Source organism: Mobula birostris, chromosome X (assembly GCF_030028105.1).
Source record: "Mobula birostris isolate sMobBir1 chromosome X, sMobBir1.hap1, whole genome shotgun sequence".
NCBI lineage: Eukaryota > Metazoa > Chordata > Chondrichthyes > Myliobatiformes > Myliobatidae > Mobula > Mobula birostris.
Window position 1 is genome coordinate 69,302,871 of NC_092402.1, and position 27,820 is coordinate 69,330,690.

General features: G+C 38.1%; 2 protein-coding genes across 8 annotated transcripts in view; both read left to right on the forward strand.

The window, feature by feature from the left end:
• Positions 1-207: 207 nt before the first annotated feature.
• Positions 208-27,820, forward strand: part of LOC140191787 (zinc finger CCCH domain-containing protein 10-like) — a 48,717-nt gene continuing 21,104 nt past the window's right edge. The window contains exons 1-4 of one of the 7 annotated variants that reach the window (XM_072249540.1): positions 391-497; positions 16,250-16,295; positions 17,801-17,877; positions 20,861-26,725. In XM_072249540.1, the coding sequence (XP_072105641.1) occupies positions 20,896-21,738 (843 nt within the window). In that variant the 5' untranslated portion in view covers positions 391-497; positions 16,250-16,295; positions 17,801-17,877; positions 20,861-20,895 and the 3' untranslated portion in view covers positions 21,739-26,725. Of the gene's footprint in view, positions 513-2,241; positions 2,331-15,999; positions 16,139-16,249; positions 16,296-17,800; positions 17,878-20,860; positions 26,726-27,820 lie in introns of those variants that run through there. The other 6 variants (XM_072249541.1, XM_072249543.1, XM_072249544.1 and 3 more) reach the window with 6 other exon arrangements.
• Positions 436-5,788, forward strand: LOC140191788 (zinc finger CCCH domain-containing protein 10-like). Its single transcript, XM_072249547.1, has 2 exons — positions 436-516; positions 2,117-5,788. The coding sequence occupies exon 2, from the start codon at positions 2,165-2,167 to the stop codon at positions 2,852-2,854; it is 690 nt and encodes a 229-aa protein (XP_072105648.1). The 5' UTR covers positions 436-516; positions 2,117-2,164; the 3' UTR covers positions 2,855-5,788.

A 27,820-nucleotide genomic window follows, 5' to 3' on the forward strand; every position in this document is an offset into this window, starting at 1 on the left:
TGCCCCCCCCCCACCACAGGAAACATCCTCTTCATATCCGCTCTGTCCAATTTCTCAGTCACGCATTTATCTGTCAAATCATCCTAGTTTGACTTGGGCTGTCAAAAATATGTATTTGCATAGTGTGGAAGGATTGGTTATGTTATATTTTAAAATTCCAGCAAAAACATCGGCACTCCAGATTTAATCCAAAAGCGACTGGCTGGTTAAAAAATCTTAATGAAAATCCATTGATAGAGAATGGTGCATTTTCTAAACCGGTACACGTTAAAGTGTCCGATTCCGACTCAGAATTAACATTTGATGGTCACCATGGAATCGCAGTAGGCAGACACACTGTTTGCAGTCAAAGGCGTCTGGAGTTTCTCTTGGCTCGGAGGACCAGCGTTGATGCTCTTTGTCATGAAGTTCCCCTTGACTGGGAGGACTTGCGTAGAGCCTCTTTGTGTCGGAGCTGTGAGGCAAGGAGCTGAGCTGAACTGAACTGTGTTGTATAGGTAAACCCATCCCTGGTTTGTGAGTTTTAATACACGTTAAATTTCGGGTTTGGTGGCATCATTCTAAGGTTTGAATGTGTATACCTTGTACGGATAGGGTCCGGGTTTGTTTGCGGGTCGGGCGTCATTTTAATTTCTAGCAGGAAGTCGAGGCCTAAAGGCGCCATTACAGCCTGAGATTCAGGGAGCGTGTTAGTGAGGTGGTTAAATGAGCTGGAATCTAGAGAGATTGACTCCGTGGTCGTCAAATCGTAATCTTAGGGGAAACGATGAAAGATGAAAACTACTATCGAATAAAGTACGTTGCTTGGTTGCGTGACACGCAGGATACAACCAGCCGATTGTGTGGGGGAGGGGCAAAGAATAACGTTCGTTTTTTGTACTGATTTGAAAGCTGTTGGATTCGTTTAATATTTCACAAAAGACTAGAATTGCGGTTCCTTGTGCTCAGTTGCTGCAGTTGAAATGTGAAGGAAGGCATGTGCGTTTAGCTATTTGCTGCTATATATTTTAATTGAGTGAGTAATTTTTAAAATGTTTTCGTTCTGTTTGTTTTAATCAGTTGTCTAGCTCTTATTGCTCCAACTGTTTGAGATTTTTGAGTGAGGATTTGATTCTGTGTTCAAGTATTGTTTCCCCGCGAAGAAAGTGGAGACTCTGTGGAAAACGATGGTAGTGAGTTCAAGTGTACAATTCAGGAAATGTTAAATTTCTGTAACTTGTATATCAAAGTCCAGAAGTATCACATACTTTGAAGTGCAAATGTTTACTATTGTATTGTTAGTAAATTATAACTCTTTTAAAGGAAAAAGCTAATGCCCCCACGTTTGGAAGAAAATAGTATCAATGGAAGGCCAAACTTGCAATCCTGGCAGAGGGTCTGATTTTGGCTGTTTTGATATGCTTGCCTCAGAACAACCTAGTGTATTTTGCTTGAAGTCTGTCATTTGTTGAGGTCAGGTGACTCTCATTGAAGTTTACTGATGACTTTCAGAGTTGCATGCACTAGTCTTAATTTATAGGGCAGCTCGGTAGTGAGCTCCTGAATAGTTTTTATGCTTCTGAAATCTTTCCTTTTAGGTGCAGGGAGTAAATGAGTACTGCTTTAGCTAGGCTAGTTATTTAAGTGATATAGCTTTGCTGTGCAAGTTTTTTTTTGGGAAAAAAAATGAGTGAGTGCTTCAAACTTTCCTTTAACAAGTGCATTTCCTCACCTAAAAGTGGACTACTGTCATTATGAACGAGGCTGGCACTGTTTGGAAATCATCACACTTTTTTGCGTATATTTTTGTTATTACCTCTTGAATGCATTTTTGAAGTTATAATGCATCAGGGATTGTTCTGTTCTGGCATAGCCCACGTAACTCAAAGTTTAAAAACGTCATGATCCTGAAAATGCAGAGCACTTTTTACGCACACCTGACTTATGGATCTGACATTCATATGTGACTTACATTTTTTCCCCCTGTGCAAACAAAGGTATTGCACAGATTTCTTTGCTGTCATTTGATTTTTTGCTACTGCAACCTCTAATTTCAATGTTTTATAGAATGCGCAGCAGTTACTTGTAAATAATCGCTCATTCTCTGTAAAGACCTGCCTTTTTTTTTCTTTTGCAGTTGCTTGCGTAGCGCCTTGGCTAAACAGCGCAGAAATAATCTATAAAAATGCCAGATAACGGCACCGAGGAGGCTGGCCCCAGTACAGATGATATTTGCCGCGACTTCCTGCGCAACGTCTGCAACCGCGGTAAGCGCTGCAAGTTCCGCCACCCAGACGCTAATGAGATGTCTACCCTTGGCCTTTTATCTTCTGATCTACCTGTTAATAAAGGTGAGATTCCGATCTGCCACGACTATCAAAAGGGTGACTGTCAAAGAGGGCCCAAATGTAAATTCCTGCACGTAAAGCGCGACGAGTATGGTTATGAAAACCAAGGTATGGCGCACAGCCAAGTGTTTTCTTCCTTGGCCCGTAGATATGACCGCTATGATGACCTCTACTCTAGAGGTTATGACGCTGACCACTACGATGGCTACGACGCCCACATGAAGAGGAGGAGGATGGAGGGCATGGGGTTCGAAGTATACGACTACGGTATGCAAAATCCAGGTGCAGCTGACTACAGATTTCTGAAGGAAGAGAATCTCATGCTCCAAAAGCGTGTTGAGGATCTCCAAAAACAGGTGTCAAATCTGATGGCCACCAATGAGCTCCTTCTAGAGCAGAATGCAAATCTCCGCAACCAAGTGAAGATGGGAATGATGACTCCCATGACTCCCATGACCCCCATGACCTCCATGACAGCTATGACTCCCACACCCACTGCAACAGCTGGGAGATTCACCACCCAGTGACGTGGTGATGATCACCTGAGAGAGGTGTGACTCTACTCCTTTAAGTAATTGTTTTGTCACTTCAGTATACTAATAAAAGAAACTTATGTAGTTTGTCAGATCTGAGAAGGTTGTACTGGGACTGCTTTACAGATGCAAATATGCAAATTTACAGTTTGACCTATAAGACCATGATCTCAACTGATAATAGGCAGTTTTACAATACCACTACTTCTAATTTATAAATAGTGGTGGAAGGGGGAGTAATGGGGGTGGACAGGGGAAGATGGTTAAGTTGCTGTACCACTGCTAACACTGGCAGTGAAGTGACAGGATGTATCAAAAAATTCTGATAATTGTTTATGATATCTAGAGTCACTGCAATAAACATTTCAGTCATTTTGAATAACTTAGCTTTCTTTCTCTTCCCCCCCCCCCCCCCACCCCCCGGCCCACCCTCCTAAAATAAAGAAAAAGTAATGCGAGTATTGTGAAAACATTTAACCAAAATGCAGGACAAAGTTGTTCTAATCCACTAAGCTATTTTCTAAGTGACATTGTGCAAAATTCTCTGTTCATTGACTTGGTTATGGCCATATTGTGCACAAATTTGAGAGTATTTTGTCACCTCAGTTTTGCGCATTTTGCTTTTCTGGAAACCTACTTGTGTTGCAAGATTTAGACACATACTAGATTTGGCTTTGGCAAAGCATAGTGGCAGAAATGAATGAAATAGTGGCAAAAGTAGCCACTAATTGAGCCACCTGTATTGCAAAGCTTTCCAGTGTGTGTATTGTGAGATGCCTTGGTATGTGTTGCAAGCTATTACAGACTTGGGTACTGAAGGCTGTGTAATTCTAGATCGTTATTGTCTGATTTATATTTTCCATCTAAGTCTAGAATACAGCCTTTAATACACCTATATCATTCAATGTGTAGCTGGCCTCTTTGTGTATCTGTTCTATGTGACTGACATTTTGAAAGCTAAGTTAATCATTTGTCAGCCAACTGATTTTTAATTTGGCTTAAGCCACAGAAAACAAGGCATTTTTGATGCTATGTATAGTGGGTATTGGGTTGGTGGTCTTTTGGTCTGTATTGTGGGTTTTTCTTTTGTGTTGGTGGGAACCCAGGACCACTGCATGGCACGTCATAGATTTTCCTACTTTTCTTGCATTGCTTTCTATTTTAAAACTCATTTAAAATAGCTGAGTGTAGTTATTAGTTGCCACGTTTTCATTGGACTTAGGTGAACAGAGAATCCTGCCTGCTTTTAGTAATTCTCTGCCTATTGTGTATAATTTTTAACTTTTCTCTTTTTTCTACTGTTCTTTGGGGTGGGGGAGGGCACATTTTGGTTCCACAACCGGAAAATCCGATCCTGCACTAACTGTTGATTGCAGAAGGTAAAGCCTGCATACATCTTGATTCTCTTCTCTCCTGTTTAAAGAAGCACCTGGTCTTCACTCAACAGGTTCAGCTGGGAATAATGGACATGCAGACCCCAGAACTACTTATTTTCCTTGCCCACATTTCCACCCCTTTACATGCCTTCTCAAGCTAAGAAGATATAGTACAGAATTGTGAATTGCTAGGTATTGGTGTTGATGGATATCAAGCTAATATTGCAGTGACCACAATTTTTTGGAATTCTTTTCTTATCTTGGAGTACAAACCATGAATGTTAATTATATAATTGGTAAATGGTTGCATTATTATAGTTCAGTGTACAGTGGAATCCTGTTTGTAATAGGTGGACAAGGTAAATTCAACTTATTCATCAGACCTGCAGAAATGACTATTACAAGTCAGTCATGATTGGGTACAACAAGGATTTTGACAGGAATCTGCTTATTGACATCAGATTGTGCACCTCTTTGAGTTCCTAAAATCACAGTGCTCACGTATCACTGTTGCTATTTTTTTAAGATCCTTGCACTGAAATGTTGATATTATTCATCATCCTATCTGGCCTCAGTGGTTTAGGATTCTGGCATTCATCTATCCTTTGTTTTGGCATTTGAATGTACTACATGACTTTAGTGTTATTTCAAGTTAAAGCTTAGGGTCAGCCTTTTAACAGTGAACATTTTTTCCTCCACTCTGCACACCAAAATCTTTCAGCATTACCCAAGCTGCAGATGATTGGGAACAGGGTAAGAGCAGTTGCTACTTTGTGGGTAGTCATCAATTATTGTTGACCCTAACAGTCAAGTAAACTAGTGTGTCATAAATAATACATTTTCTTTTTCTGGTTAAAACTTGCTGACTAGAATGGGTACGTCTCTACAGGTTTAAATATTTGGAAGAAACAAAGCAGCCAGGCTTCTTGTGGAGTAGTTCTGTGCTGAGATTTGTTTCTTCACAACACAGACCCAATCATTAATCGGCCACACCTTTTTAAAATGTATAAGGGAATTTTGATAGGTTCAGTGTAACTATAGAGAGGTCTTCAACTTGAATTCTGGTTTTCACTACTGGTCTTGCTAACGAATTTTAATTTTTTATTTCAGAATTTAATGTTTTTGATTTTACTGTACTACCAAAACACGCTGTTTCCTAAATTGGACTTTGCAGTGAAGTGGTTATTAAAGTGGAATAATGAGCACTTTGGTTGCCATTTAGACATGCCAATAAAATGGGAAACTTAACTATAGTTTCATCTAATGCGCTGGAAAGGTTTAATGGTACAGTACATGTATAATGTGTATATATTTGATTGCTACATAGTTACTTACTATGGTTAATGCTTTTCTATGCGATTACATGTAGAGTGTTTTTTTTTTCCGTCGTTAATCGTTCAACTGATGCAGACCTCCAGGACAACAGAACCTATACAGTCCTAAACTAAGTGTACTTTAATTGTAGACCTTTTAAAACAAAAAAAAATGTGTTCACCTTTATTTCTATGAAAGTTTGTTGAGTGTATAACAATAAAGCAAATTTTCATTTGTGTATTGTTTTGTATTTCTTGTGTTTATAGTGCAAACTTTAGTAGATTGACTTTTTGTAATTAGATAATATAAGTTAAAACACAAATTATAAATTCAACTCGGTGCAAGTTAAATGCCTTTTGGAAAAATAATTCTAAACATCGAGAGGTGACAGCCCCTTTTGATCAAACTATTTGTACTTTTTAAGCCTTAAACCATCTGGTGGAAATTTATTTTGGTTGGCAGTGAATTTAAAAAATGGCTACCACACACTATCCACCTTTCCTGTTAGCACTCCATACCAGCACTGATTCCTTTGTATATGATTTTAAATGTAGAAGTGCAGATATGATTTAGTGAAAATTAAATTATGGAGAGTTGTTCAGAAAGGGTTTATCTTGGAAAAAGCATGGAATAGAAGCAGGTGAGTGTTTGGCCTGATTTTTTAAAAAAAAACATAGCAAGAATGATGTCTATTGAAATACTGATTATGCCAGTTGATTTAGAAGACAGCAATTGAGATTTCATTATATTAAATATCCCTTATTCTATAATTTGATGCAAATGACTCATCAAAATGATCTTGTACTTGACATGCATATGCACACTTCCATCAGGAATCTTAAGGTGTGGGAATAGTGCTTTCTCATCAAAATTTGGGGTGCTGTGGCATATTGGGGAGCCACTTCTGCCATAGCAAAGGTTATCAAACAGGCTAAGCATCACAGCTAAACTTGCTGGACTTGCAGTGAATTTGATTGCATTTTTAGCAAAAGTTACAATTATCCACACTATGGAATGTAGTTATAAATCTTGTCTAATAGGTTTGTGAATAGGCAGTTTGTGTCTTATTTTCTGACATCTTATGGTATGAATATTGTATTTGAGATAATGGAAATGGTATGGCAAGATTAATGATGCAATGTAGGTTAGACTTTTTTTTTTACCTATACTTGATGTTGCCAAAACCATTTGAGATTAATAATTTGAAATTAAAAGGTGCACGGTCTGTGGTGAATTTTAACTTTGCACGCCATACTCACAGATTAAAATAATATTGCTTATCTTCCTATGTGGGTCTGCTCTTATTCCATCTCAGTCTTTCAGCATTTGTTTTCCTTTTGAAAACATACATACTACTAGTCCCAACAACTTCTGTGCTTGTGAGTCAAATTTTTCTATTGAACTAAATATACTTCTATTTATTTCGAAGGTGTATGGGTTAGTAGGCTAATTGGTCACATGGGTGGAATTGCGCTGCGCAGGCACATTATGCTGGAAGGGCCTGTTACCATGCTCTATTTTTAAATTTATGGCCTCTGCATTTTTGCTGCACATCTATTCTGTCCAAACAATACATATTTCTGCCATTAAAAAAAAATCTTAAGTTTTTCTGACAGCTGTAATCTTGCCTTTCTGGTAATATTCAAAATTTTGCCTGACCATTACTTTTGAATCATGGAAATGCATTGATAGCATTTTAAAAATGATTTGCTAGCCTGTTGCTGCTTACAGCAATCTCATTCCACTGCTCTTCTGCTCATTTAATTGCTTGTCTATTCGCTGATACTTTTGCATTTCCCCTAATATCCCAGACCTCCTTGTTAAGGTATAATTGCGCCTCCACTGCTAGTTTTTCTTTTTGATGTCCTATGTTGCAGATTATTTTGTTATTGATTTGTTAGGCTGTGGGTATCACTATTTAGTTGTAATTATTGTCCCTTCTTGAACTGTGTCATTGGGCTTCATTGTAGGGCAGTTAAGTGTCCACTACATCGTTATGGTCTTTACGTTGTGCTGACTATATTGAGTATGGCTAACATTTCCATCACTGAAAGGCATCTAGTGATCCAGATAGATTTCTAAATCCCAAATTATTTATGTGCAGTGCGAATAAGTAGTCCTGAATTTGATACTTGAGGTACACTGCCTTCTACGGTCTGAATAAAGATCCTTTGTTCTCTACCTCCACCCTAGGACAGGGCTGAAAGGTACAATTTAAGCTGCAACTCTTGGGCTACCTCAGAAGCCAGTTAAGTTTCAACCTGATTGGCATTGGATTGGAGCTTGCATATAGGCCAGATCAGGCTTGAGATTAATTTCTCGAAACAACATTCATTTTGTAACTGTCTTGGCAATGTAAGATCATATTTTTATGTTCCAGATTTTCTAAAATAAATTTAACCTTGGTACCATGATTTGAATTCTGATTTCCTTATTTATTGGCTCAACTTTGTATTTCTAAATTAATTAAAATTAAGTTCAATGAAAATTTTGCCTAACTATACTATTGTAAAACCAGTATCAAAGGTCTGTACTAGATGCTGCTAGTTGCAGTTTTGATTTAATTTTGTTAGAAAAATTCCAAAATGTAAAGTATTGTCTAATGACATTAGTAATTGGATACAAGAAGCATTGCAATGAGTATTTTATGTGACTGAACAAGTTTTTCACTGCTCCCTTCGGTGTACTAGGGGATATAAATATATTTGAATATAGTTTCATTTGCATGTCAAAATTAAATTAACTGCAAATCTCTCTGGTGCTATACATCATTGTGAGAATAAAGCAATTGATACAGTGCTAGAGAAAGTGATTGAGCATTAACTTTTTCTTGTGACACAGATAAAGATTCTCAACTGAAGCACTGACTGTTTCCATCCGTTGATGCTGCCCGACCTACTGAGTTATTCCAGTGCTTCGTGTTGAAAATTTGTTCCATTTCTTTTCAAAGGACTGCTAGGTTCCAAATTAGGCATCAGCAAGAATTAATGCCCTGTGAACCTCTATCACACCTAGTGGGAAAAATTTTTTAAATGCTCTTTGCTTCTGTCAAAAAAGTGCATTGAAGAATCTAAAGGTTGTTTTTACACCACCTCTAAAATGCTAGTGTCAAGTGGCACTAGCAACCAGTGATGGATCATATGCTGGAAAAGCTATTAAATAAAACCAACATCATGTGGTTACTAGGCCTGGCAGCATCTACGGAAAAGAGCCAAACAGTCAACATTGCAAGCTAAGACCCTTCATTTAAGACTGGAAAGGAAGCGCAGAAGTCAGAATAAGGTGGGGGGAGGTGGCGCCAGCAAACAGTGATGGATCATATGTTGGAAAAGCTATTAAATAAAACCAACATCATGTGGTTACTAGGTCAGACAGCATCTATGGAAAAGAGTGAACAGTCAACGTTTTGGGCCGAGACCCTTCATTAAGACTGGAAAGGAAGAGCAGAAGCCAGAATAAGGTGGGGGCAGGGAAGGAAGTAGTACAAGTTGGCAGGTGATGTGTGAAATGGGGGGGGGGGGGGCAGTAATAGGCTATAAAATATATCAGTAGATAGACTGTCTCCAGATATCAAGAAAGAGGACGGAGGTGTCAGAAATGGAGACATTCTATCCACTGATATCTTCTATAAACCCACTGACTCTCAGCTATCTGGACTATACCTCTTCCCATCTTGTCATGTAAAAATGCTAACACGAGCAAATCTGCAGATGCTGGAATTTCAAGCAACACACATAAAAGTTGCTGGTGAATGCAGTAGGTCAGGCAGCATCTCTAGGAAGAGGTACAGTCGACGTTTTGGGCCGAGGCCCTTCGTCAGGACTAACTGAAAGAAGAGATAGTAAGAGATGTGAAAGACTAGCTCTTCTTTCAGTTAGTCCTGACGAAGAGTCTCAGCCCGAAACATTGACTGTACCTCTTCCTAGGGATGCTGCCTGACCTGCTGTGTTCACCAGCAACTTTCATGTAAAGATGCTATTCCCTTTTCTAAGTTCCTCTGCATCTGCTCTCAGGTTGAGGTTTTTCATTCCAGACAACTGAGATGTCCTCCTTAAAAGAAAGAGGCTTTCCTTCCTTTACCATTAACGCAGCCCTCACCCGCATCTCTTACATTTCGTGCACACCTGTCCTCACCCCATCCTCCTGCCACCACACGAGGGAATAGAGTTCCTCTTGTCCTCGCCTATGACCCCCACAAGCTCCACATCTAGCACATAATTCTTCGCAGCTTCCATCATCTCCAATGGGATCCCACTACTAAGCACATCTTCCCACCCCACCCCCACCTAGTTTATGCTTTCTGCAGAGATCGCTCACTATATGACTCCCTTGTCCACTCGTCCTTCCCATCACTTATCCTTGCAAGTGGAACAAGTGCCACGCCTGCTCCTACACTTGGGTAGCCTCTAACCTGATGGCACGAACATAGATTTTATCAGACTTCCAATAGTTGTCTCCCCCTCCTCACACACCTCCCCGTACGCCATTCTCCATTCTGGTTTCCCTCTCACACCTCTTCTTACCTGCCCATTACCTCCCTCTGGTAATCTTCCCCCTTCCCTTTCTTCCATGGTCTTCTGTCCTCTCTTAATCAGATTCCCCCTCCTTCAGCCCTTTATCTCTTACACCAATCAATGTCCCATCTCTTATTCTGACTTCTCTCCTTCCTTTCCAGTCCTGTCTTGACATGAAATGTCGACCGTTTACTCTTTTCTATAGGCCTGGCCTGCTGAGTCCCTCCAGCATTTGTGTGTGTTACTTCTGATTTCCAGCATCTACAAATTTTTTCGTGTTCATGTGGTTCCTTGCTGATGCAGGAATTTTAACTTGGAAGAGTCCCTTCTTGTTCTAAGTTGGTCCGGTGTATTGAGTCTGTATTGAGTTTGATGTTCAGCGGAAGAACTAATAACAGCTGAGAATAGTTCGAAAAACTAATTGGTAATGCATTAATAATTGATTAAACCCTACTCATTTGGATTATTCTTTTGACTTGTGTACATTCTAAAGGAAGTAATGAGTAATCTATAAATAATTTAGATGTTCTTTGTACCTGAAATTATAGCCACTTAATCCTGCATTTAAAATTTCACCCCTATATGGTTTGCCCTTCAATTCCCTTGCAGTCCTCTTTAAGTTGAGTATGTGCTCGCTCTGGTGGATAAAATGGCATTTTTTAAAAATGGCTGCAGAGAAACCCATTGAAATGCAGGGCCATCTTTCCTTCACAAGCAAATACGGTTTAATTTTTATCAGAATTGATTGGCTTTGGCCCCCTTAGTTTTGATCTTGGTGAGGCTCAGGAAACTATGTCAGAGGGAGAGGTAAGAGTAACACCTAGTTTAACAGTATTTGATTATGGGAGCAGAGAACATGGAATTTTGGGATAGTATGAGTGTCCAGTGTCTAGTGTTATACTTGATGTAAAGGAAGAAGCTTGCAATTGGTATTGGTTTATTATTATCACACACCAAGATACACTGCAAAGCTTATCTTGTATATTGTTTATACAGATCAAACTGTTAGACACAGTACATTGAGCTAGTATAAGGTAAAACAATAATACAGTAAAAAGTGTAAAAGCTGCTGAAAGAGTACAGTAAGGTAAACAGTAAAGTGTGAGATCTTAATGAGGTAGATTGTAAGGCCAAGAATCTGATAGCAGTGGGACAGGAGCAGTTCTTGAGCCCGGTGGAACTTACTTTCAGGCTTTTATTATCTTCTGCCTGATGGGAGAGGGGAGAAGGGGTGGTCCAGGGTGGTTCATATGTTGCACTGCCTCAGCATAATCAGGGTCTATAGAGGGGGAGGCTGGTTCCTGTGATGTGTTGAGCAGTGTCCGCAGCTTTAGTTTATTGTGGTCACGCGCAGAGCTGTGGCCATACTAAGCTGTTATACATTCATAACGGAATGCTTTCTATAGTGCATCAATTTTTTAAAAATGCTAGAGTTATGGGGACATTATTGGGCCGTTATTGTCTATAGAATGTCATTGACAGGTGTGACACCTTCAGTTCCTTTTATTAATAATTATTCCTTTTGAGGGTTGCTTTCAACTCCTGGTAATGAAGTAGCCCATACCAATTTACAGAAATACTTGAATAGTGTGTGGCTTGCGGCTGTAACCAGTGGGGAATGAATTTTGAGTGAGAAGCCTGGTGTTACCTCCTCGACATTCAATGTACTGATTAAGACTCCCAGAGTTAACCTCCAAATATTAATGGTATCAACAGTGGTGCTTTAAAAGTGCCTGATTTTACTTGTCTGCCTGTTCAAAGCATCATTATCCACAAAATGTCAGGAATATGATGAAAACTTGCCATTGGTTCAGATTCGTGGATATTGTAGCAGCAAGGGTCATGATGCAACACACAGCAGGTAACTTGGCCAGTACATTTGCTAATTCTCTCCATCTTCATTGCTGGGCACTTTGGCCTTCTACAGGAAGAGCTGGATAATTCTCCCTTGTGACCTTCACCTCAAAACGAACTTCAATGCAACTTCCTTTCCAAGGTGCCTTCTGCAGCAACTTGTAAATGATACATTGGCCTTAGTAAACTTTGAAAAATACTTTGTGGATGCTATTTAAATAAGATGTCAACAAGGCCTTAGTGTTGATTAGGAAACAAGGCCACAGAATTTGGTTCACCAAGTGTGGAGAATTGGAAACCAGCCAGAAATAATGAAGTTGGAAACTGACATGGTACAGGTAAAGTGTTAGTGGAAGCTAGATGAAAGTAGAGGCTGGGATGAATGGACTTGCAGGTATTGTGATGAAGAAAGGTTTATAGCAGGACTGCAATTTATCATGAAATCCCTGAAGCTCTATCATGGCCTGCATTCTTCCCTATTCCTCATGATTTCCATCTGGTGATAGGATCTTCTGCTTATTACCTTGTCTTCTGGAGCTCTTCCTTTCCTTTGGCTAGGTCTTTTCCTATAGTCACTAATTCCTCTTGCTGTTCTCATGAATACAGAAAAGCAGGGAAGTCAACCCAAAATGATATGTAATCAATCTGCTATGACAAATTAAAACAAAACTTGCTCAGTCTGTCCCTGTGGTTGTTTTCAACAGACAAGAATTCTTATTTAAGTAGGTTATTCTAAAAGGTCAGGCTACTTGGTGTTCTGCTAAGGCATGCCTGATTGTATAAATGCTATCTTTTTCCTGAAAATGGTTATCATAAGTGATCTATCATGTTGCTATTCTGTTATGATCTGTCAAATTTTCTTACAAAAAGGTTAAAATTAAGTATTTTTTAAAATCTTGTGCAGAGTGGAGGACCACAGTGCCCACCTGTTTGGTATCTGGGATTTTTATTTATTTAGCAATAAGGCATGGAACAGCCCCCTCTGGCCCAAGGTGCTGCACCACCCGGCCTAATGAGAAGACAATTTGCAATGATCATTTAAACTACTAAGCATACATCTTTGGAATGTGGAAGGAAATTGGAGCATTTGGAGGAAACCCACGTTTGTGAGGAATTGAACTTCGAATTCCGGAACACCGTGAGCTGTAATAGTGTCACACTCACTGCTATGCTACTGTGGTGCTCTAGGGAATAAAAGACAAGTTATAGAATCATAGACCACTACAGCATAGAAACAGGCCCTTTGGTCCATCTAGTCAGTGCTGAGCTATTAATGGGCTACACTCAAACTTCCATTGACCTACACCCAAACCATATCCCTCCTATCCATATACCTATTCAAATTTCTCTTAAGTGTTGAAATTGAACCCACGTTCACTACTTCTGCTGGCACCTTGTTCCACACTCACAACACTGAGTGTTAAAGTTCCCCCTCAGGTTCTCCTTAAAAATTTCATCTTTCACCCTTAACTAATGACTTCCAGTTCTAAGGTTTTCACCCAACCTCAGTGGGGAAAAAGCCTGCTTGCATTTACCCTATCTATACCCCTTGTAATTTTGTATACCTTTATCAAATCTCTACCAAATCTTCTACGCTCCAGGGAATAAAGTCCTAACCTATTTAGCTTTTCCCTATAATTCAGGTCCTTAACTCCTGGCAATGTCCTTGTAAATTTTCTCTGCACTCTTTCAATTCTTATTGATACCATTCCTGTAGGTAGGTGGCAATACTCCAAATTTGGTCTCATTGACATCTTGTACAACTTCAATATAACATCCCAACTCCTGTACTCATACTTTGATTTATGAAGGCTAATGTGCCAAAAGCTTTCTTTATTACCCAATCTATCTGTGATGCCACTGTCAAAGAATTATGGATCTGTATACCCAAATCCCTCTGTTCTACCACATTCTTGAGTGGTCTACTGCTAACCATGTAAGACCTACCCTGGTTTGCCCTCCCGAAGTGCAACACCTCACACTTGTCTGTGAAATTCCGTCTGTCATTTTTCAGCCCATTTTTCCAGCTGGTCCAGATCCGGCTGCAAGCTTTGATTGCCTTCCTCACTGTTCACAAAGCTCCCAATTTTGGTGTCATCTATAAATTTGCTGATCCAGTTTACCACATTATCACCCAGATCATTGATATAGATGATAAACAACAGACCCAGCTTCGTTCCCTGCAGCACACCACTAATCACAGGCCTCCAGTCAGAGAGGCAACCTTCTACTATCACTCCCTGGCTTCTCTTGTGAAGCCAATGTCTAATCCAATTTATTACCTCATCCTGGATGCCAAGTGACTGAACCTTATTGACCAACCTCCCATGTGGGACCTTGTTAATACTTAATCTAAATTGTATTTCCATTGAAGGTAGCACTGGAAAGCTCATGAATTGGCCTCTTTCAAGATCCTGAATCATGTATGAGCGCACAAAAAGTGTTGCTTAGTCTTTGTCTTGTTACACTCATGGGTTTTGAGTATTGTGGTGGCACCACACTCCACCTTGTCAGCTCTTGGCCAGCAGACCTTTGTACAGAGACCAATTGTGGCCTTCCAGGTGGTCTATTCTTTCTCCACTTCTGCAGTAAGCTGCTTAGTAGTCCCACTAGCTAGGCCCATTATCTGCAAGTCATGCCTACCACTACTTGTAGATGGTTGTACTGATGTTGTTGGTTTACCTATGTTGTAATCAGACTCCTTTGGGGCTTGAGACCATTTTCTGCAGTGTTGTAACTGTTGATATTTTGGCATTCTTGATTTGTTGTTTCCTCTCTCTGCACCCCCCCCCCCCCCCCCCCACTGGCCACAGGTTTCCAGATTATCCGTAAGGAAGTATAAACTGTTAGCGTTCTTTGGATTAAGGCAGTCATTGATAATTCTGTAGTTGTCATTTTGCATCCTTAAGTCTTTTTTTATTAGCATTGGCAGAACATTTCCATACTAGGAAAGAATATTCAATAATGGAGTAATGTAGAGTGAGCACATCACAATATATCATAGGTGGGTGTGCTCTTCCCCTACACTCAACAATCAAAAGGATTCAGACCTGTGACACAGATTTTTATTTTTTTCTCTGCTATGACTTACAGTTAAGCCATCAATTACCTGGGGTGCTGCGGTAGTGTAGCTGTTAGCGTTACAGCTTTGGGCATCAGTTTGTTTGTTTATTTAAAGATGAAGTACTGCCTGAGCTGTCATAGCATCGTGCTAACTGCTATGCCACTGTTGCGCTTCACTTGGAGTTCAATTCCGATGTCTTCTGTAAGGAAGTTTATATATACTTTCTGTGAGCACGTGGGTTTCCTCCGGGTGCTCTGGTTTTCTCCTACAGGCCAAAGACGTACTGTTAATTGGTCATTGCAAATTGTCCTGTGTTTAGGTTGGAGTGAAGTAGGTAGGTTGTTGGGCAGTGGACTTATTGGGCTAGAAGGGGTTGTTCTGTGCTGTACATCTAAATAAATCATAAACATTGTTAATATGACAGCTGTAGTGTAGTTTGTCATTTCCAGCATGATAATCTACAGTAGCAATAAATCCTGATTTTACTTATTCATTTTGGTATCTGGCCTCTGCTGACAAGGCTAGTGCTCATTGCCCTTGAAGGTGATGATGAGGCACAGACTTAAGCTGCTGCTCACTCTCTGGTAAAGGTGTTCCCAAATGGTACTGGTGGGCAGGATGTATAAATATTTGTACCCAGTGACAATGAAATTAATTATGGCTTATTCCTTAAACTTCTGGCACCTAGTTGAGGAATAAATTTAAGGTTTTGGTTTTTCATAATGTGTACAGCGTGCTTTTAGTTTTTTCATTTTTGCTCAGAGTTGTGCTACAGTTTACCAGAGCTTAAATGTTCATCCTTGAATTTTCTCTTTTCCAAAACTGTCAGGAATACTTGCTTCCAATATTTTGTAAAATGTGCTGAGTTGTTCATTATGCTGGTTTTTTTATGCTTGGGCCACTATGAACCACTCCTGTGCTTTTGTTTTCACACAAGCTTAATATCGTGCTATTGTTTATTACATTATATTCTGGTTACTGTGAAAAATGTATACATTAAATGAATGATATCACTAGTTTGCTGGAAGGGAAAAAACTCATGGGCAACATCAGCAAAATGAAACATCTGAAGGGATTGCGTCCATGTAACCTGGACTCACCCCTAAGGAATAAGAAGGATACTTTTATTTGAAGAATGAGAGACCAAACAATGTAGGTAATATTGCTTACTTATTTTGGATTGTGCCATGCTGTGTTTCAAATAGATTATTAAGGCTGTTGAATACCTAGGTGGTATAACATGTCTTTTTATTACTATGAAAATTAGGTCCAATGGAGCATTCACAGAGCAGTTCTCAGAACTCTGTAATAAAGTAAGTGGATTTTTCAATTTTGTGACATTTTAATAGATTCATATATTATGTCTCAGTCAACATTTATTTTTGGGTATTCTGGATACCATGCTTCTTAATTTTGGTGTGCCCAGCTGGCGCAGAATGGGGAATACTGACAACAAACAGCTGGTGAGTCCTGGACAGTCATGGCCCTGTTGCTTTTGTTGTAGTCAAAATAATGTGACCTAAGCAAAGCCTATTGAACAAGTAAATGTATGTTCTTTTAAATGTAATTATTTGTTTTGTATTACATGTGATTTAAGAAAAAACTTCAAAACCAAATTTCAGAGACATTGTGTCCTTAGATGATGGGCTTGTTTGGAATTCTGGAATTGTATTTGTTTCCCTTCAGTAACCCATGAAGAACTGCAAAACAATATAGGCTAGAAAGTGGGCAGATACTTTGTAGTTGTTACTTTATGTAGAAAGTGAATTACTACATTGTTAAATTAAGAATGGGAAGGGACATGTAAATTTTAAAAGGATGTGGAGGAGCAGATGAACCTTGATGAGCTTGTATACAGATTATTGAAGGTGGCAGTGCAAGTGAATAAACCTTTTATCAAAAGACTAGTGTAGTGGTTGATTTTTAACCTGCGGGATATTTATTGATCAGGTGGTGGTAAACTTGCATGAGGGCTTATGCAGCAAGAGTATTCAGTATAATTTTGCACATCCCATTTCATGAAATTAATGGAGAAAATACAGGTTTGTTAGGAGGTGATGCAGGTTGAGAAAATGTAATCGATAAAGACCAAGCTCGTGCTGAAGGAGTTCAGGGAAGATTTTAATAAGTCAAGAAGGCTATGCCAGCAAGGAAGCATAAATTTAAGACAAAAGGAGATTTCAAAAATTGAGTGTAGTTAGAATGTTCATTTTTTGCCATTAGCTCTGAAATGAAGAATTCAATATTTTAAACAAAAATTAGATTATTGCTTCTTGTAAGTAATGGGCTTCAATTAAGTGAAATGTCAGAAGTTTGAAGAAGGAATAAGTGGATTTAAGGTAGGCGGATTGAAAGAAGTATGGGCACAGACTTTTTGGGATAAACGATCTGTGCTTCAATTACTCTATACTCAATTTCTTTTGTATCTGTTTACAATCTAAGTACACAACTTCAAACTTGCAGCTTTTATTATTGGGTCGTTGGCACCTGATAGAAGACAAGCTACAGATGGATTATTGTATTTATATTTCAAAAATATGTTCCCAGTAAGTTGAGTTTTAGTATTCAAAGACATGATTATTTTTCTTCTTGCACTGACTTTGTTAAAAACATAATAATGATTCAACCTTTCGATTTGTGTATGATTATTAAAGTAAGATACAAGATATTACACAGAACAATCCATCTGTTCAAAATGGTAAACAGTTGGGGCTAAAATGTTCCAATTATAGATTAACCCTTGACAGATTACTTTTCAGCTTTGGTGAGTTGAAAACACACAAGCTTGCAAATAATTCTGATTTTGTTTTTCTCTCAGTACACCTGATCCTTTATGGCCAGTTGCAGCTTTTTGCCTCCCATAAAACATAAGGGACTTTGTCTCGTCGGACTATGGTGGGTTCTATTCTTTATTACTTAAGCTGAGATCCATGCTTGATGTTGAATAGACTCAAACTAGTGATTTTGAGGAGTTAAGATTTTAATTAATTCGTTTAAATGCAATGTTCAGTATAAGTGAATGTAATAAAAATATTGAATTATATTCTTGTGTCTTATAAGCAATAAACCAAATTTAAATAATTATTTTTGGCGTTCCGTTTTAAAGATTTAAAAAAAAATTCAGGCATTTTAGTTTCTGCTTGCAAGTACGCTGGATTTTTGCGCAAAAGTAGCAAACGGAACCAAATGATTAAAGCTACTGTCCTAACTGCCACCTATGCAGGGGTTTCTTTAAATTCTGTTTCAGCTTGCCTCAGTTTTAACCATGCTATCTTCAGGGGTGAAAGTGCTTGTTTTAAATATTCATCTAACCTATAATGGGGTATGTTAAGACTCTTAGGAGCAAGGTAGAAGTAGAAGTTCATATACATTACGCTACATTATTTTTTGACCCTGCTGCTTTTGAACTGCATACTTCTATTTAAATTTGATGCGTTAACCTGTTTCGCTGGTAAACAGCTAATAAAGATGTGTGCTAGCGGCAACGAGCAAAATAGCACCAGTTCTGAATATTGTTATCTTTGCGCAAAACAAAAAGGGAAATAATTTACAGCAAGCAGCTATAAACAAAAGCAGTATTCTTGATGGTAGTGTGATGCACGGAAAAAAATGAGACTTAGCGATACTCTTGCAACTATGAGCGATGGTGCCCTCTTTAGACCTGCTTGCTAATCCAACTTATTGGGGGGAAAGCAAGCAATGGATCAGACTTATATTGTCAGTAGGTTCGTGACATTGCAAGATATAGCATGCAGTAAGAAAGGGGTTAGTGCCATTTGAATGAGTTCAGTGCTGTTGGCAGGGAGCACAGCTGGCACTGAGACTGCACCCCTCAAGGTTGGTCTTTTGAATGTGTTCTTCCCTGGATAAGGAGTTTGTGAATTTATCCCCTTTTTTTGGCATTAAATTAAGTCTGAATGTTCCCATGTCTGTTAAGCATTTATTTCTTTGCCTTCACTTATGGCCTATAATTAATTTGTAATAAAATATGTCGCTGTCTTGGAACATGCTTCACAGAATACTGGTCTGAATAATTTACAAAACCTGATTTTGTTTTTTAAACTGCTTCAGTACCTTGCTTAAATCATGGATCTTTTGGCACTACAAATAAAAAGTATATGGATCATGGTGTAGATTGTGGTGTTGACCCACATGCACAGACTTGGAATTGCAATTCACATTGACCTTCCTGCATGGAGCTGAAGGAGTACTCTGGTCAAAAAAATATTGCTGGAATTGGACATTAATCTCTGGCCTTGTTTACCTGTTCTTGGGATACAAGACCTATCGCTCAGACGTTGAGTTATCACAATACCAGAGTCAATGTTTAACCCTCATCGGAACTTACCAAAACACTCTTTGGCCGTAGAATTTCCATAGCTATTTGTGAGAAGTCATAGCTGTAAGGCACTATAGGAAGTCCTGATGTGAAAGGCATGATATGAAAGCAAGTTTTTCTGTCAATGAAATTGCTTTTTGATTTGGAGAATTATTTAATCAGCTAGGTTACAGGAAAATATTGCCCTTTCTGTTAAGTGTACACTAAGCACTACTGTGTTATAAGAATAACTGTTTTCTTTTACTGAAAAATTAAAAACTAACTTTCAGTCTGAACGCATTTTGACACTATTAAAATGTATGGTGTGGTGGGGGGGGGAGCGGGGGTTGAAGCCTCCTGCTGTTTTCCCAGTTCTTGTACAGGCACTTTGTTATTGTCATAGGTCCCTCAAAGTTTCAGCAAATTAATGATTCTTAAAGATGATCTATTTACGTATTGTATAGTTATGTAGTAAAGAAACAAACATGGAACTTGATACCTGCCAGAAAAAAAGTGGAAATTTTGCGGTTACATCAATTATTTTGCAGTAATTTTTTAACCAAGTGTCGCTGTGGTGTAATTTTTAATTGATACACTGTCTCAGCAACTGTATAAAACAAACTATGTAAATAAAATGTCAGTTCTCAGTGCAAGATAGAATTAGATAATGAGTTTAATTACCTTTTTCTTCAGAGAAGAAAGCATGGAAGTTTTCTTCTCTGAGGCAATGTATGGAGAAAAATAATAAAATTAGATGACTATGCAAACATTTCCATTATTTTCTACCTTCATTTTTCTGGCAGCTATTTCCATCTTTGCTGTATCCCTTATTTTTTAAAAGAAATCCTTACATAAAAGTACTTTTTTAGTTGTGTTATTTATGGAAGTGGTTTTAAACTAGTTAATACTTCGCATATCCTGAGTAAATTTCAGGCTGCCCAAGCTGCCCACCTGCACCCTTCTGCACTCTCAGCTTCATTCTGATGCTGAGTTGAGTTCCAAATTAGAAAGAGTAATTAAATGTCAGTTTAAAAACTACATTTCTATTAATTCACTAAAAGAAAATCCAAATATGTAATATTTGAAATAGAAAACAAATAACTTGGCCTTTCATTCATAGCCCCCATTTTGCCTATTGCAAAAAAAACTTTAAAACAAGGGTTCAAGTTGAAACTTATTTACATTCTTGTTCCCAGGTCTTCCAAACTACTTGGGATAAATCCCAATAAAATAGTCCTTGGATATTAATGGGATTCAATAACTGATATTTTTTCAGGCAACTGATGCCAGTATTATAAAGCTTATGATGGTCATAGATATCCTGGAGTTCCTGGAATTTTCTTGTATCAAATACAGAAATCTGCTGCAAAAATAAATTACACTTGAGAGATCATACAAAACAAGGCAGCTACCTTGCATAAAAAGTTTGCTTGCAATTTGTGTGTTTTCAATTAAGTTACTGTTGGGCTTTTTGATATGGTTGTGGGTGGGATGCGAAGATGACCCACACTTCTGTGGTCCGTCCTTTTCTCTCTGACATGATTCATTTTTCTTTTGCAGTTGTTTGTTGAGCAGCGCAGAAATAATCGGTAAAAATGGCAGACAATAATGTTGTTAACAATGGCAAAGACGAGGCTGGCCAGAGCACAGAAGATGTTTGCCGGGACTACCTGCGCAATGTCTGCTATCGCGGCAAGACCTGCAAGTACCTCCACCCGGATATAAATGAGGTACATGACTTAGGTGTGAAAAAGAATGAGTTTGTCTTCTGTCATTATTTTATGAATAATGTTTGTACCCGTGCAAAATGCACATTCATACACGGGACAGCAGAGGATGAAGAATACTACAAAAAAACAGGGGAGCTTCCCCTGCATTTGCGTTCCAAGGTGGCTGAAACTTATGGTCTCTCAGTTTCTGACCTGCCTGCTGATAAAGGTGAGATCCCAGTATGCCGTGACTACCTCAAAGGTGATTGTCAAAGAGGATCAAAGTGTAGGTTTCGTCATTTCAAACGTGACAATTTAGAACATGATATCAAGCTGACACGAGACCCTCCACTGTCTCAGCCAATTCGTAGATATGATCGATCGGATAATGACAGCGGTATCAATTGTTATGAGTATGATCACCGCTTGAAGAGGAGAAAGTTGGAAGGGTTTGAGTTTGAAGTCTATGAATATGATCTCTCAAATCGGCGATCAGTTGATCCTGGATACTTGGAGGAGGAGAACATTATGTTGCGAAACCGAAATGAGGAGCTCAAAAAGCAGGTGTCAAATTTGATGGGCAACAATGAGGTTCTTTTGGAGCAGAATGCGTTTCTCCGCAACCAGATCAAGGCAGCAATGCTGAACTCCATGCCCACAACAGCAACAACTGGGAGATTTGGTCACTGCACTTCTCCAGGGGTTAAGACAAGGGGACTTTGGGAGTAAATTGCTTCCAAAAATTACAAAATAATTAGCATCTCAGCACTGATCCTATATGTTAAGTCTTTACTCCTGTGACTTTGAATGAGGTTGGGGAGGGTGGGAAAATATTATTGGAATATTCAAACCTTGAAACAATGTTTATCGCTTTTAAAATATAAGGTCAAGATACATAACCAAGTTTCTTGACAAGGCTGCGCAAGAAGCATCAAATGAATTTTGGCTGGAATAACTTTTTTCTTGATGCTTGCAGCAATGGCTAAGTGAAATTACATTGGTTATATGTGTTAGTTGGAAGAGGCATTGAAGAGCTAGCGCCAAGTAGTTGCCCAAAGAAGGTCACCATTATAAAAATAAAATTGTTTGCAAAATGTGAATACAGTTTGCTGAGGAATAAGTTTCTTAATGTTTTATCTTGTAAAAAGTAATGTGCAAGGCAAAGGTTAATGACAATAGACTCTGTTTAAGTGAGTTACCACAAACCTTTTTTTAAATGGTGATCTGGGTTACAGTGTATCTGGCAATAGAATGATAGTATCCTTTAGTATGTTTTGAATGAACTGAACAAACCTGAGTATAGCAACTTTAGTGTTCCAAACCACCATTGAGTGAAATGGAACAGCTTCTAACATGTCTGAGACAATAATATAAAACCATGGCAAAGGAACTTTCATGTTGAAGTACCTGGAAATATAATACAACACTGCAGTAGATTTGCTCTCAAAGTTGTGTTGCCTTGCAAACAGTGCAGCTGGCATGAACAAAACTAAACAAATTATATAGGCCATCCCTGTTTTGTCCAAAATGGGCACTTGAATAAAAATGTGTGTTACAGCATCTCATTTTTAACTTTTTGGCAGTCTGCATATTCTGGATCTCATTCTCCCAAACCTTTGAAATAATAGCAATCCTCAATGTGCTTGTAGTCTTTCCCTTGTCTTCCCGCCCCACCTTGTCCTGCTCTCCTATGAATGTCACCAAAACAACCAAAAGTTGAAAACTTTTAAAGCTAGAGCACACTGATCTTGCTGATTATTGGCAGTTAAATCAGCAGTCTCCAGATGCAGTGAAATAGAGAAGTCCTGAGAATTTGCAATTTCGCAGTTGCATTGGAATAAATGCAAGTATACAGTGATTCTGAATAAGTGAAACCTAATATTATCTATTCATTTGATTGAATTCATACATTATGCTTCTAATCAAAATAATAGTAAATAAAATGATATCTGATGTTCACTTGGCTACAAAAGATATTGGATCAGCATGTGGTGGTATTAATATGTTCCAGTTTTATTTCTTAAACTGCTCTCTAAGCTTTATGTAAGAATGCAATCATACTAGAGACAGAAACAAAGCTTGTATGCAAGAAGGCGCATAATGTCACTGCTTAAGAGGTACACTTTTAGAACTGAAACATTCTTTGGATTGTATGCATTTGGTAGTTTTTGAACATATAACTTACTATCACTTAAATGCTGAAAATCCTTCCTCCTCTCTCCCCCCCCACCCCACCCCCCCAACAGTATCTAGTATTATACACCCTATCTGAACTTAGTGAATGGGAATAGTTGCTTGCTTATGAATGGTTGGGAACAATATTATTCGTCCTTTCCAGCCAAGGAGGCTAACCCCAGCCTTTACATATAAAAACTAAAATATATTTTTGAGATGTTTATTCTTTGAAGGCTAAGGACAACTAGACAGTTTGGTTTTGGCTAATGTTGGTCAACTTAGCATGGATAATATATTCAAGATACACTTGAACTTATCTAAGATTAATCAGCCATTAGTAAAATATCCATTATGTAGTTTCTTAGGATATTTTCTGAGTTTAAGGGCAAGTTGATTTCTATTGAGAAAATGGTGGTGATGCTCAGTAATTACAACCTTGTGTTTGTTATATAGTCTTGAAAATAATTTTTTTTGCAGCTCTCAATCATAGTTGTAAGATGTGAAATGTTTAGGATTTTTGCGCTATTATTTTACTGTGCTAATTGTGATAGATTAATGCAAAAGGAGTTGGGGTTCATGGGGTAAAAAGACTTTCAGAACATTAAAACTGTAGTGGATGTGCATAACAGTGATTGTTGATGTTGAATGCGTATTTCTGAATTATAATAATCACATTTGTATCTATTTAGGTTCCATCTTTCTACATTTGAGTTTGCTATTCCAAATACATTAATTAGATATTGATGCACTGGAATATTTTCTAACAGATCCTGTAAATAATAAGTCTGGATATTAGAGGCATTTGAATTGCTGATCTGAAATTTCATGCCTTTATATTTTATGGCTGTAAAGGTTTAAGCATGTGTGTGAGGAGAAAAAACTTCGAGGTGGTTTAAATCAACTTTGACTCAAGCATACCAGATAACTTGTTTCTTATTTAATGCCTGCCTTATATTAGTTGCCCTAACTCTAGAAGCCTCCTTCATGCACTTACAGTTTAATTTTACAGCTTTTAAAAATAAAGTTTCTGAAAGTCACTTTGTGTATGATAAAGTGCTTTTTTTTCCCAATTATAAATCCATAGATTTTATTTTTGCACCATATGCACAAATCAAAGTATAGATTAGTGTTCAGCTATATAAAAAGGGTAGAACAATTTACTGAACTCTTGGAAATATTGACCCAGCCTCAGCCCCAAGTCCTGCTTCCAGAAGTGTGATTACTCTGAAAAATATGGCTATCACTGTGCAAATGTACTTAATAGCACACTTTTTTAAAATCATTAAATACTATTAAAATACAAATAGAAAAATGTGATGACCTTGCTGACCCTAGTAATGCAGATGTTTCTGATGGGAGATGTCAGAGGTTGGGGCTACCTGGCCATTCTTTGCATTTTACGAAAGCTCCCCTTTGATACTAAAATTGGGAAAGATGTGTTGTAGATCTAAAATTCAACATCTAGATGTTGAAACTTGTATTACATTTGAGAGATTTTTTCTTCATAAAAGTCAGGAAACTATTTCTCCAAATTTCTTTTCTTGTTTCCTGAACCGGGCAGTTTTTCGGGTGTGTTGCAGGATGCACCTTCTGAACCTTTCCAAGTTCTTGTTGCTTTTTGAAAATTTAAATAGGATTATCACAGTATTCAATCATTTTCCACACCAATCATCTGCTGCTGCATTTTCTATCAGGAGATAGCAAGCACAGACCTGAAAAGGATAATTGTAGTGCCCAATGGGCTGTGGTTTACTCACTCAACAAAATGACGGGGCAAAAACCTGTAATTGGACATAAATCATTAAGTTGTGATTGGATTTACTATCATACTGATAGAGATTTTCTTGCTCAAGAGTAACCATGATCCGCTTTAGTCCAGCCTGGTAGTCTTTCATTAGTTGAGTTTCCAGGCTTCAGTGATTCCCTAATATTTGGATGATAGCTTTTAATTTCAATGACATTTTTATAGCAAAATACCTGAAACAGCTTATTTTGTTACATAATTATGTAAGAAAGCTGATCTATCACTCTGATAATTTGTATCTGACAGTGTGCATGTGTAAGATTCCAAATATGGCGCAAATTCTGCATTCACTAAAAAGCAGCAATCCAAAGCATATAATACAGCAATCTCAAAACATCTGAACTGTAGAAAATCCCCATTTAAAACAAAGCAAGTTCCTCAACACAATGAAAAAAAAAATCTGGTTGAGTTTTGAACTCTTTGATGATGCCTCCCCCCCCCCCCCCCCACAGGTGCATTCAATGCCCCCCTGTGCATGCACACCCCCTCCATCTGTGCACACACTATTTTAGAGACTTGTATGTGAAAATTTTTCCCCCAAATCACTTCTATCTCCCCCTATACACTACTGTCATCATTATTTAGAAAATTGCATTTCTTGCTCCTGTTATAAGCCTCTTCCTCCCTGCCCCCCCCGATCAATCCCAGTCTTTATTGATTTTAAGGTCTCCATTTATAATTTTGGTCCTTGTTTTTTGTAAATAGTAGTTTTGCCACGCCAGGGGTTTTGTGATTCAATAATCCTGGTAAGTTGCATTAAGGTGCAGGGGATGCAGACAATGAGCTTGCACAGAAAGTAAGTTGGAAACAGCAGGACTAAAGTGAAGAAAACAAGCAAATTGGGACTGAAAATAAGAAGACAAAACCAACTTGAGGATTTTAACAGGAGAAAAAGGTAGTGATAGTTGAAAGGGAATATTTAATCCAGAAGTAATAGGGCAGGAAGTTCAACGGTCAAGAAAGAATGGTAAGCAGTGCTAGACTACAAGTCCAAATTAAATGTCAATATATATAGTGCATTGTTTCTCGGTGCACAATGATATGAAAAGTGTGAATATAACTAAAATATCCTGAGTGAAAGCCAAAGCCCAATGATGGCAATGGGGTGGTTTTAATTTTGATTCTTGATAAGGTAAATCAGATTTTAAGTAACGTACCACTGCATCATTGTTTTTTCTGTGGCTGGTGCACATGGATGCTTGCATCAGTCAACCATCTTTAACTTGTTGATGCAAATACACATTTTTGACAGACAAAATGTAGTTCATTATATATGTATACTTGTATGAATTCATCTTGATGCTACCAGACTAAAAGTGTAATAGAGTGATTACTGTCTAGCCTTTAATTTCAAACCATTAACATTGTTTAATGTATATTTAAGTCTGCTTGAATCTTTTTTTCCCCTGAAGACATTCTTCTGAGTGAATGGTTCCACTTCAACAGAAAAGACATTGTTTTAATTCAGGAACCTTATTGTGGTCTTCAGTTTTCCATTTGCTTCATCTCTGTAAGTGAAGGTGGCAATTAAGGCATGAAGAATAATCCTGCCTGTGCCCTGACAATGGCTGTGTTGCTCTAAGGACTTCCTGAGAGGAGCTGTAAGGAAAAAGTCTTTTCAAGGAGTCAACTTCTCCATTTTGGCAATGTTGTAAGTTTTAATTATTGTGCTACATTGTATCTTGTCAATCATTCTACTTCTGTAATATTTTTCTTGGAATAAATCTGGACACATTCTTCCTGCTTATTCCCTTGTTCAATGACTTGGTGGTATGGTATTGTTCCACCTTGTGATGTCACCAGGAAATGGTTGTATTCCTCAAAAAGTGGTTTGTTATAAACAAAGTCAACAACAGAGAACAGATCCAACTAATTTGCTTAATGCAAGATACAAAGGTATATAATTGTATTTACGGGAGACTGTTGCTTGGGAGATTGTATTCCAGCCATAAAAACTACAAAAGCCATTGTGGTGAAACTGTAAACCAGCTCCAGGTACATAGTTCAAACACTTTTTTCCCCCTCATTGGTTAGATGTTTTTGTTTATGATCGTTTGAGTGCAGGAAACCATTAGTATTTTGTCATCTTGCCAGGCCATTGAGTGGACACAAGAAATCCCCAAGCAGAACAGTTTTTTTTCCCAAGTTCTTTAGATTCTAAGCTGCATGCTAGTATTTTCCATGGGTTGGTTAACTTGTTAAATTTAAAAAGTTTGAGATAAATGTAATTAACTTCCTACTAACTTAGTTGTTTACAGCAAATAAAAAAAAACTATAATCCCACCATCCTGTGTTTTTTTTGAGATACGGATATTCCATACACTTATTCTAAAGGCTTAACTGATTTAATTTCTAAATGCTATATCAGGTTTAATCCCCTCTTTAGCTTCAGGCCACTGTGCAGGCTTGATTATGCAGACATACCTGTGATCAGTTTCTAATCATCTGCTACAGGTCAACCTTCACTAATCCGACTACCTGTAATCTGGTTCCTTCGATAATCCAGCACTCCTCAGGTCCCAGTGGTGCCGAATTAGTGAAAGTCGACCTGTATAATATTTCTGTAGTTAGATACCTGAACTATGGGAGAATTCTTAGTGGTTGCATTTTTTTTTTTAGCTATCCTATGGGGGTGTACCATTTAACATAAAGAGTTGCTGGTTAATTAAAATAAAATTTGTATTTGTGAAATGCCCATTTAGACAGTTGCTTATTTTGGAAGGTAGAATACACTTTTTCATTCAGTTGGCAAAACAAAAACAGAGTTTTAAAATTAAACCACGTAATTTTCAAATAGATGGCCTTGTATTGAGGTGGGATAGGTTGATGGAG

What these genes read in the sequence shown, in the direction of transcription:
- LOC140191788 (XM_072249547.1), top strand. Translation starts at nt 2,165, where the DNA reads ATGCCAGATAACGGCACCGAGGAGGCTGGCCCCAGTACAGATGATATT.